The following is a 12,014-nucleotide window of genomic DNA, read 5'->3' on the forward strand; positions in this document are numbered from 1 at the left end:
TTAATTGTGTGAAATATAAGAAGCAGAAGATATTACAAAGGGGGCAAATACTTTTTCACAACACTCTGAATGAGTCAGTTCGCCTGCCAGAGCTCACATTGTCGATTTATGTAAAGAGTTTTCTAGAATGGACTTTTGATTTGGATAGTGCCAACCCAATAAATAAATGGAAATTTAAATTGGAGCTCTCAGGGTGCGTTTTATGGGTTTCAAATGCAAATCCCACCGCCAACCCACCCTGTGCATTTGAATGAATGACCTGCAAGGATCTAGACTGAATACGTGGAGGAAGACGTTCACAGTGGGTGGCACGGTGGCGCAGTGTTAGTGCTGCTGCCTGGCAGTAAGGAGACTCAGGTTTGAGTCTGGGGTCCACTCTGTGTGGAGTTTGCGTGGTCTCCCCGTGTCTGTGTGGGTTTCTTTTTGGAGCTTCTGTTTCATCCCACAGTCCAAAGACACGCATGTTTGGTGAACTGGTGATTCTAAATTGGCCTTATTGTATGGGTGAGGTGCGTGTTTGCCCTGTGATGGACTGGCGCCCTGTCCAGGGTTTGTTCTCTGCCTTGTGCTAAGTGGGATAGACTCCATCAGACCCCCAATGACCCTGTTCAGGAAAAAGCAGGCCAGAGGGTGAGATGTCTACAGTGTGACATTGTCATTATGATGAAAGGCGCTATATAAAAACACAGATTTACTAGTCACATTTCCACCTCACTGACTCCCCGAGTGACACTTTGTGAGTCCTGTCAAGTGTCACACGTCCACACTGCATTTGTACACTAACTTGAGGTGGTCTTCACTCTGGAAGGTGGTCTATAACATCAGCGAGACAGTCCTAACTTGTCAGTGTTGACCTGGTAGAAAACATCCACAAACTTCAGTTAGTCAGTTGTATTGGAACAACAAATAAGGGCTTCACTTGACCTTGAAAGGCGCTATAAGAAGCCATAAAGGTTAAAGATTGTGACATCACAGCTGACGTATTGTTTGACTTTTAGCAACTCACTTCACTCACAAGTAACCAGAATCTGAGAATTTAGAAAGATGTGGACAACGAGAAAGTCACAGAGCCGCTCTCAGGATGAACACGCGTGGAGTCACCATGATGTTCAGTGAAGGCAGCAAGTGACATGCAGATGTTGATTACACTTCATAAAATGGTCACTAATGGTGGAAGCGACATTCACATTTATATCGATGTGCCCAGCAGACGCTTTAGTCCAAAGCAACCTACAAAACGTAACTGAGTAGACATCCTAAATGTGATAGGACTAGGGTACAAAACTGAACATCACAAGTGAAGAGCTGGAAAAAAAAATGCCAGGGAGTGACAAGGTGACAAAACCTAACAGAGCCCTTAACTGTCAAATAGAAACTCACCAAATGAGAGCCTTTGGACTGAGGTGGACAGTTTGTTCCTCCAGCCAGGAGCTGCACATGAAAAGAGTCTGCACTGAGATTTGATGCCACGCAGAGGTGGCATCACCAGAAGCCATTCAACAGCAGTCCAGAGTGGTGAAGAAGGACCAGAGGACCTCACAAGTGTCTTCACACATGTAGGTGCTGAGCCACTGACTACTCTGTAGATGATCACCAAGGATATGAACTTCATATGTGACTCTACGTGATGCCAGTATAGTGATCTGATGACAGCAGTGACATGTGCCAGTCTCGGCTGGTTGAACACCAGACATGCTGCTGCATTTCCAGTCATTTTAGTGACTTGGTGACACATGACAGTACTCCTGCCAGCAGAGAGGTCACAGTAGTCCAGACGTGACAAGATGAAACCCTGGACCAGCAGTTGTGCTGCATACTCTGTCACATATGGTCTGATCTTGGGGATGTTCTGCAGAGTAAATCTCACAGACCATAATAAGGTGGTCCATGAAAGGCAGGTGGTCATCAGTCGTGACTCCGAGGTTGTGTACCAAGGAGTTTGTGGTAGTGAGCCAAGCTGACAGGGAACAGAATGAGGAGCTGGCGTAACAAGACAGGCCATCTTTGTTCGGCTGAGCTGCAGGTGGTGTTCCTCCATTCAGAAAGACTTCCAGAGACTCCAGCTGATGCCATGTGGGCCTCTGGGGGGAACGACAGGTATGGCTAAGTCAAGAAAATGCATTTGATTATTTATTATTATAGCACTGATAGGTAAAACCGTAGAACTGGATGAAGAGCCGTCTTGGTGGAATGGCCCTCCATGATGGCCGACTGATTAGGATCAAGTAGACTTGATTAGAGAAAGGAGAGGAGAGACACGGGCCTGTGATGAGCGACTTGAGAGGGGCTGAGAGGGGCATCTTGAGGACAGGAGTTATTGGGGTCTGTTTGAACAACACAGGAAAAGGGCGGCCTGTGAAATATTCAGAATTCACAAGTCCACCCTGTTTGTTCTCAAAAACAACAATTAGAAGAAAACTTTAACTTAAGGAAAAGATTCAGGGAACTCAACACCAGCATAAGGCTGACAATGATCAGGCAACATAACTGAAATGAGAAGGGCGAGCAGAAGTGTTGACCGTGACATGAGTGACAGGTGACAATGAAGTACATTTAACAATACAACAACATAATAAGAGGATGATAATAAGAGTTATTAAGACATCAAATACTGATCAGAGCAAAGCTGGGCAGAAAGAGAGAAGATCAGTAAAGCAGTCAGCACGCATTCCTGATGTCCAGTCTGGGGCTAAACCAGGATCAGCTACTGGGGGTCTTTTACAGGCCAGGTGGGATACCGTCAGGCATGAGAAGGATTTAGTGTGTCTGTCTGTCACCTGGCAGGGTCATCACTGGACTGTCAAGAGCGTATCGAGGGTCAGACGATGCGGAAAAGTGACAGTCCTGGAGAGAAGACCCTCAGCTGGGAGTTCATGAGGGGCCGAAGGGGGGAGAATGGCGACAAGCTGTAGAGCATCAGCCAAGTCATTAATACAGGGGGCTGATAGATTAGGGGGGCACAAGTGAGGGGAGTCACCTTACAAACTGGGACAGGAATGAAGGGTCACATCAGGGGACACACAGGCCACGTAGCACACTGCACACCAGCTATCTGTTATATAGTGCCTCTCACATCTATCTATCTATCTATCTATCTATCTTTGTGACGTGTGTATCTCCAAGGCCTTTCTTAATTTACAATAGTTTTGAATATTCAGTAATCGGGAGGGTCATTCCTGCAGGCTTTTTTTGTTTTTTGTTACCCGGATGTGCCGCCTTATAAATTGAGGGCACCAGCGTGTTGGGTGGCCAGTCCGAGTCTGACACACACACACGCCAACGAGACGAGTCAAGATGTCTGCCATGCGCCTCCTGCTGCTGTGCGTTGCCTTCATTTGCCTCTCAGGTGAGATTCCTGCTTATTCAGTTTACGTCTTTACCAAAGTCACCAGTTTTATGACAAACTGATAGAAGTGATGAGGAAAAATTGACTTTAAGAAGGTTTAAGGGCAGTGAATTCAATGAATTTTCAAATTTAGTTCTGATTTCTGCTTATGTGTGTTTTGTGTGTTCTCTTCATGTGAGTTTTGTTACTGATGATCTGTTTGATCTCTCACATGAACAAGTTAAATATGTTAATTTAGGTGTCGTTGTGCTTATAACTTTACACACCCCTGGAAGAATCTGTAAAATGTGAGGCATTTTAGGAAAATACGAGCGGTCAGACAAAGCCCCCTTCTCTTATTAGGAGCAGAGGTCAGGTAAAGCTTTATATGAATGAGGAGAACACGCAAAGTGCATGCAGGGAAGACACGGGATGGAAACTAATGGCGGGCAGCAGCACTGGCACTGCGCCCCCTGTGTTTATATGACATATGAATAGGTATAAATAGACAGATACTTTATATGATAAATAGATATAGTATATATACTAGAACTAGTGTCACAAACTCCACACAGAGCCATAGCACAGTTTGGGACAGCCACCTGTATAATTGGTATCCCGGCTGCAATGTCGAAAAATGAAAACAGCACTGATGTCCAGAACAGAACTGAGGGAACAGGGAATAGGAGGAGGGTCAGGCCCATAATGGTCTTCAACCATAGGCTTGAGCCCAGACGTGACATCACAGGGGCTGAAGCCGGCAAGGTCTTCTTCCATAGGCTCGGTCTGGGAAGTTACGTCAAGAGAGCCAGGTGGAATCTCCTGTGAATGGTCTGCAGGAAAGGGAGAAAAAGAGTCAGTGCACCCTGCCACCTCCTGGTAAGATTGAGAACTGCCATTACTCAAGCCCTTTAGCTGCCTCCAATGTGCACGTGTGTGACAATAGATAGATAGATAGATAGATAGATAGATAGATAGATAGATAGATAGATAGATAGATAGATAGATAGATAGAATTTATAAATAGATAAAAACATATTGTATATATACTTTAAATAGATAAATACTATATATAGAATAATTAAGTAGTACATAGTATATATAAATAGATATACAGATACAGTATATTTACTATAAATAGATAAATGCCTGCGGTGGGTTGGCGCCTAGCCCGGGTTTGTTCCTGCCTTGTGCCCTGTGCTGGCTGGGATTGGCTCCAGTAGACCCCTGTGGCCCTGTGTTAAGATATAGCGGGTTGGAAAATGATGGATGGATAGATAAATGCGATATATAGTATATATAAATAGATAATATATATAGAATATATAAATAGTACATAGTATATACTGTATAAATAGATAAATATTATATATAGAATAAGAAAAAGATATAGTATATATATTACATATGATAAATAGATAGAGTGAAAGGCACTATATAACAGATAGATAGACAGACAGATGAACGATGCCCACTGCCCCGCCATGCCACTGATCTTGTTGCCCTTCTTTACCTTTTCATTTTGATGGCCGCCTTGCCCACCTGCTCAGCTGTTTCTGTGTCTCCTTCACGTGATCTCCAGGTGGGAATGTCGGCCCCTCGGGATCACACAAGGGTTGCTGGAGAGGAGCCCACTGAGGACTTTGTGCCTTCATAGCCCATCAGAGCAGCACATGCTGTATGTGACGATGACGCTGACGGATGTTTTTCGTGTGATGTGATGTCTGATGTGATGACAGATTCTTACTAAGAAGTCCTCCTAAACGTTTATTTCTGAAATTGGATGAAGATTTAAGTTTTTCTAGATGTTTCAGGGAGTATTCATTGACGGGTTTCACCCTCTTGTCTTCCTCAGATTTGACCAGCGGGGCAGACATCCCCCCACAGGTAAGGGTCTCCTCAGGTTTCCTCCTGGCTGCTTATGTCCACCTGACCTTCTGCTCTCCATTTCTGTAGCCCAACTGTAAGGCCCTCGTGAATCTTGACTGCATGAATCTCGTCAACCCTGTGTGTGCCAGCGATGGCGAGACCTACACCAGCGTCTGCTCATACTGTGTGGTGAAACGGTGAGTAACAAGGACTTTGAAACACACCTGAGAGTTCAGATATTGATGTTTAGACAGATGACTTTGACTTATGAGGGAATCAATGGAGGAGACTGAAGAGGACCGTTTGGCGATTTTGTGTAATGAACTCCATCTAAAGGCCCATTGAACGTAAAGCACAGCACTTTAATTCCATTATGGGCCCAGCAGCGTGGGGACCTGCACAAGATCACACAAGGCAGGCCATGATGGGAAGTCACCAAACAAACCAATGACTTATATAGCGCCTTGTAATAGTGAATTCATTTAAAGTGAGATTGTCATTGAGAAGCAATGTTTCCTTGGAGATGCAGAGACTCACAGAGGGACTCGGTGACATGGATTGAAGCTTATTGATGTATATAGCGCCTTTTACAGTATGATGGTATGGCGACACAGTGATTAGCGCCACTGCTTCATGGACCATGAATATTGGGCTCAGATCCGAAATTCATCGTGTCTGTATGGGTTAGGTTAGGTTGATTGGCGATTCCCAACTTCCCCCAGTATGAGTGTTACTGGGACCAGTGACGGACTGGTGTGCTGCCTTAGTGCTACTGGGATGCTCTGCAGGTTTGAAAATGACACGAGGTGACCTTTTTGAAGTGACTCTCATCCTGAGGCACTCTGTAGGTAAAACAGTTCATTTGTGTCCTGTGAGCCCTGGCAGGTGAATTGAGTCACTCAGGACCCCACAGTGACGGTGACAGCGCAGACATTGTTTTAACTTTATATAGCGCCTTTCAAAGGTTACTTCCAACCTGAGATAGTCTCTAGTTACAGCTCTATAATTTCCAGATTTCAACAATGTGTCACTGCTGATAAACGTACTCACTGAGAAACACACAGGACACGTCACAGCAGCTCACAGTTTATGTAGCGCCTTTTCATAGTGAACTCCAATGTTAAACACAGAAATGTCAGCCACTCACTAAAAGCCTCCCAACTCTCTCCCTGTAAACTTCTGGAAATCCTCTTTCTTTAGCTGATTCTTACAAATCATCAGACTCCGGTGTAGTGAAGGGTCAGTCTGCTGTGTGTTTGGGGGGAGCGGGTTAGCCGGTGGTCCGCAGTGCACTTCTGCTGTTAATCCTTTAATTCGTCCCTTTTCTGATTCTTCTCTCTGTGTTTGTGCTCGCTGTGTCTGTCAGGCGTCTCTTCTTCAGTCTGCACCGGCATTAAGAACTTTCTGTCAATGAGAGACCCCGTTTTACAGGGCAGTTTTGGGAAGGTGAAGTCAGAGGGGGCTTGTTGTCACATCAGACAACTTCAAATTGGCAGGGAGTGTCAAAGTGGCCACTGCTGTTGGTGATCTCGTCACCTGAGCATGTCATGTTAAGGCCATGTCACATTACAAGACTTTTCCAGCTATTTTTACTTGTAGACTTCATTTACATAATGCCATTGAGTTGGATATGTAATATCATTTATTATTTTTCTCTATTTTTGAACCCCTGCTCTCCATCCTAACCTTCTATTTCTGTTCTCCATCTAAGTTTTCTATTAGTCAGACCACCTTGAGGTCCCTTTCAGTTGTTTCCATTTTTCCACAAAGTGTCACAGACGATGGTCAGAAGATCTGTGACTGCGAGTGAACAGGCAGGTTTAGGACTTTTATATAGCGCCTTTTCAGGGTGCGTAGTGAAGCAGCTTGCAGTCAGAACACATGGCCTTCCTTTTTTTACACTCAGATCACAGGCTGGTCATGTAATTGGCACAGTGGTCCGGCATGCCAGGTGTGTTTGGGGTCATCTGAACTTTTTAATAATTATTAGTCACTTCTGTCCTCGTTCATCACGAGTGTACAACGTCAGCCAGCATTTAACATAATGAGATAGAAACAGTTCAGGTATCCCATAATATTCTACATATTGACTCCCTGTATGTAATGTGTTCCTTTTATTAACTACGCTGTCGTGCTGAGTGTGCAGTGGTCACCTGATCCAGGACCACCACAGGTGTTGCCATCCCATACCTGCCTCAGGTGTGCAGGTGGAGCTGAGCACAGCTCTTAAAGTCTCCTGTGAGTGGAATGAAGGAAGCGTCACGGAGTGGACATCTTGGCTCACTGGTCTTATTCTTCTCTTGTCTTTCCTTTACAGAAGTGCCACTAGTCCTCTCCACATTGAGAAACATGGAGCCTGTTGAATCCACAGAGGAACACCTGGAGGTCTGCTGATCTTCACTCCGCTTTACACTTCACAAGCCCCCTTTGCCCCTCTGCAGCCTTTTAAATCTGAAATAAACGTTTCCTTGTAGCATGAAATCTGATCTCAGCCTTATCTTTATTGTGTGTTTATCTCATATTCACCCAAAGTGACCTCCAAATCACAGCTACATACCACAGTCCTTTCCTGATTCCCACATTGTAAGGCCTGGCAGGTGTGACGGCTCTTTTTAGTGACACTGCTGGACGCTGTGCCTGTCACTGGAGGAGTTCATAAGCACAGGGCCTTTCTATTGTGAACTACATGTTGTCCACTAGGTGGCCTCACAGGCAGGGTGACAAACTGGATTACAAAGGAAGTCAATGGTGAAGGCTGAGTTTGCTGCCATATGATTTTATATAGCGCCTTCCATCATGAACACTGCTAGCTGTTACCATATTTCAATACTGTGAGTGCTGGCTGTTGCAACAACTTCCTCATCTCATGGAGTGTCACTCTTTTGAAGCCTGAGTATGACGCTTTGTGACTTTATATAGTGCCTTGTTATGTAGTGTCTTTCTTTGGTGAGCGGCAGTTCTTCCTGCATTTCTGTACAGTGAGGTCTAGCAGGCATACTGACTCACTGGTGACACAAAGTCAATGCCCAGCTTTGAATTTGTGACCTTATGATTTTATATAGCGCTTTTCATCATGAACATCAGATTTTTCCGCCATTGTCTACTGAGAGCCATGGCAAGTGCAGTGACTCACTAAGTGCACAGCGTGTCACTCTTGCTGGCCGAATGTGGTCCCTTATCACCTTCTTTAGTGTATTTTGTTATATAGTGCCTTGCTATCATGAACACCAATCCCTTTAATATTAAAGGACTAGCAGGTGCAGAGACTCATCAGCTTGCTGATAGAAACTGAGAATGACAAGTCATGATTTGATGTTGTGGCCTTTATATAGTGCCTTTCCATCATGAATGCAGCTTCTTTCCATATTTCTGGCACACACAGAGAGTCACACTTGGAGACTCAACCTGCCACCTTATCATTATATAGCGCCTTTTTTTATTATAACTCCTTCCTAATATAAACACCATTGATTTTCATATTTCTGTGTCGTGGAGCCCAGCAGGCACAGTGACCACTGGATGACACCATCACTGCTGGAGGCTGAGCTCTCCTGATTATGACTTTGTATAGCGCCTTTTCATGTCATTCCTGAGCAATTCCCTCCAAAGCAAATGACGTTGGTTATCTTGGTGGTGGCAGCATCAGGCTATGGGGGCTCAGGGACATGGAGACTGGTCAGAACGGAGGAGAGGATGAATGAAGCCAAATACAGAGAGGTCCTTGAAGAAAACCTGCTGCAGAGTGCACACCACCTCACACTGGGGTGATGGCTCTCCTTTCAGTATGACAATGACCTGAAGCACACAGCAAAGACCACTCTGGAGTAGCTTCAGCACAATACTCAGAGGGTCCTCAAGTGGCCAACTCACATGAGAGACCTGAAGATGGCAGTTCACAGATGCTTTCCATCCAATCTGCTGAAGCCTGAGAGTATCTGCTAGCAAAAAGGGGATGAGCAGCCCAAATCCAGGTGTGCAAAGCTTGTGGAGACTCACCAAAGATGACTTAAAGCCCTAGGTGATGCCAAAGGGGCTTTAACAAAGTTCCAATTTAAAGGTCTGAACACTTTTATGGATGAGAGATTCCAGCTATTGATTTTGAAAAAAATGTGCACACCCTTCTGAAAACATGTTGTCATGTTGCCATCATGGGGTTTTTTGAGTGTAAGTTGGTGGAGAAGAATGGCACATTAATCCTTTAAGGTAAATTTACAGCACAATAAAGTGCAAAACGTGAAAGGGGGGCGTAATGGTAAGACGAGGATGGTCCAGTGTCCTGACCGGGATGGCTGCCAGTTCCTTGTCCAGGTGGGGGGCCAGCTGCGAAAGACAAGAAGTGGCTGCTGCTGGTAGTTATGTCTACCTCCCCATAGTGCACACGATGGCAGCATCTCACTGGTGGAGACTTGCAAGGCAGGCTGGGAGTTGTAGTCGAGTCAAGTCAAACTTTATTTATAAACCACATTTTACAGCAGCTAAAACTGAAGCAACGTGCTGTACAGTCAGTCAGTCATTATCCAACCCGCTATATCCTAACACAAGGTCATGCTGGAGCCAATCCCAGACAGCACAGGGCACAAGGCTAGGAACAAATCCTGGGCAGGGTGCCAACCCACCGCAGGACACACACAAACACACCCACACACCAAGCACACACTAGGGACAATTTAGAATCGCCAATCCACCTAACCTGCATGTCTTTGGACTGTGGGAGGAAACCCACGCAGACACGGGGAGAACATGCAAACTCCACATAGGGAGGACCTGGGAAGCGAACCCAGACAGGTCTCCTAACTGCGAGGCAGCAGCGCTACCACTGTGCCACTATGCCGCCCTCATGTGCTGTACAAGAAAGGATAAAAGACGCAGTTAAATATATATACATATATGGAGCTATACATACAGATATATTCACATATAGACACATTTTATTTATTTATATATATTCATGGCATTCATAGTCTGAATCACAATCTGATTGTATGGGTGGTTACGCTTGTGGTTGGTCAGCAAGTCGGCTAACATCTGCCACGGTGCCCTCTTTCAGTTGCGAGAAGCAGATCTTGTGACTCAGACTACGAATGCCACGAATGTAGTTACCCCGATCTACATGCTGTCAAATGAACGAACCACACGCCTTGGCGCAACGTTAGGGGCATCGCCTCTGGCGCTGACATTCGAGGTTCGATTCCCGAGAGGGAGTGCAGTGAGTGTGTACGCCTGATGAGTCCATAATGAGGGCGAAACACGTGTCGCGTACTCTTTGCATTTATTTGACAGTAAAACTATTTCAACCATATATATATATATATATATATATATATATAGTGGCGCGCAGCTTGCCCCTGCAGACGCCCCTGCACTGTATCTTCAGGGAGAGCAGCACTGGACAGTGCAATACCTCCCCCTGGACACTAGATGGCCATCCCCCTGGGTTGGAGAGGTGCCTCAGGCTCCCGCAGGGCTCCACAGGAGTTGGAGTTGGATGCAGCCCTGTTGGGTTACGCAGGCACCACCAGGGGGTACTGTAGCTGGGACTCCTGCGGCCCTGTGGGCCACATATGCACCACACCTGGAAGTGCAGCTGGAACAAGCCAATCAAGCACCGAGAGCATTTCCAAGTGAATTATAAAAGGGGAAAGGCAGCCACCACTCAGGGGCCAGAGTCAGGAGATGGAGGATGAAGCTTGACGGGGAGGAGTGGTGGTGCCAGAGGAGTGTTTGTCTTGTCTTGAGTGGTTTGGGACTGTGTAATGCCTGTGGGGTTCACGGGGAAGACGTGCCCCACAGGTGAAGAAAAATAAAAGTCTTTGTGCTTTTACACGTGCCTCAGTGTGAGCCTGTGTCGGGTTGGGCGCAATATAGCGCCTTTTTACTACAATATATATATATACATATATATATATTGTGGCACCCGGCTAGGGTTGTTGCCCGGCCGGGATGCCCAGGAGGACTGGTGGAGGGCTCATGCCTCCTCCAGAACATGAGGGGGCGTCAGCCCTGGTTGCTTTGGGGGCCACGGGTACAGAGCTTTGAAGCTCTACCCTGTAGGGGCCCGTGGTCACCGCCAGGGGGCGCCCCGATGCCTTGGGAGCCCTGGACCTCAGCACTTCCGCCACACCCGGAAGTGCTGGGGGGAAGAGGATTGTGGACACCCGGAGGACTTCCGGATACACCGACAGAGCTTCCGCCACACAGAGGTCTGGCTACGGAGCCCCTCAGGATGCACCTGGAGTCCGTCCGGGGTGAATAAAAGGGGCCGCCTCCCTCCAGTCGGGTGGAAGAGGACAAAGCTTGGTGGAGAGGAGTGGAGGCGGACCAGAGACTAATAAGGCATTGTGTTGTGGCCAGGACTTAAAGGGGTGATTGGTGCTTCGGCACTGGGTTGTGTGCACTATTGTGTTGTACATATTGTAAATAAACGTGTGTTGGGTGAAACTATGATGTCTACCTGTCTGTTCCCCACAATATATATATATATATTTATATATATATATATATATATATATATATATATATATATATTGTAGCAGTTAAGGCGTTTGTCCACCTCTTGAACCCTCAGGTACCACTCTGAACACGAGGTAAAAGTATAACTAATATTTTTATTATTATTATACAGTGCACAAAGCACCCTCCTCACCACACTCATATACACAATAAACTCTTCTCTCAAAACAATCCTCCTCGCCCAGACACTTCGCCACCCTACCTCCCAGCTCAGCTCAGTGTCTGGGCTTACCCATAGTCCTTTTATAGTTCCTGACGCCGAAGTGGTTCCAAGCACAACCCACAAGTCCATTTCCTTCCAGGTCAGGGC

At 46.0% G+C, this 12,014-nt stretch overlaps 2 protein-coding genes across 23 annotated transcripts in view; one reads left to right on the plus strand and one right to left on the minus strand.

Annotated features, from left to right (window-relative positions):
* Positions 1-12,014, minus strand: part of LOC114660439 (serine protease inhibitor Kazal-type 1-like) — an 821,621-nt gene that overhangs the window by 719,341 nt on the left and 90,266 nt on the right. The window lies entirely within an intron of this gene.
* LOC114660438 (serine protease inhibitor Kazal-type 1-like) overlaps positions 1-12,014 on the plus strand; it is a 565,538-nt gene that overhangs the window by 529,143 nt on the left and 24,381 nt on the right. For 6 of the 18 annotated variants that reach the window (XM_051934252.1, XM_051934255.1, XM_051934257.1 and 3 more), the window contains exons 2-4: positions 5,181-5,212; positions 5,282-5,391; positions 7,512-7,635. The exons of 9 other annotated variants lie outside the window; for them this stretch is intronic. In XM_051934252.1, coding sequence (XP_051790212.1) covers positions 5,181-5,212; positions 5,282-5,391; positions 7,512-7,557 — 188 coding nt within the window. In that variant the 3' untranslated portion in view covers positions 7,558-7,635. Of the gene's footprint in view, positions 1-3,205; positions 3,347-5,180; positions 5,213-5,281; positions 5,392-7,511; positions 7,636-12,014 lie in introns of those variants that run through there. 3 more of the 18 variants (XM_051934251.1, XM_051934250.1, XM_028813140.2) reach the window with 3 other exon arrangements.

Source organism: Erpetoichthys calabaricus, chromosome 11 (genome assembly GCF_900747795.2).
Source record: "Erpetoichthys calabaricus chromosome 11, fErpCal1.3, whole genome shotgun sequence".
Classification (NCBI taxonomy): domain Eukaryota; kingdom Metazoa; phylum Chordata; class Cladistia; order Polypteriformes; family Polypteridae; genus Erpetoichthys; species Erpetoichthys calabaricus.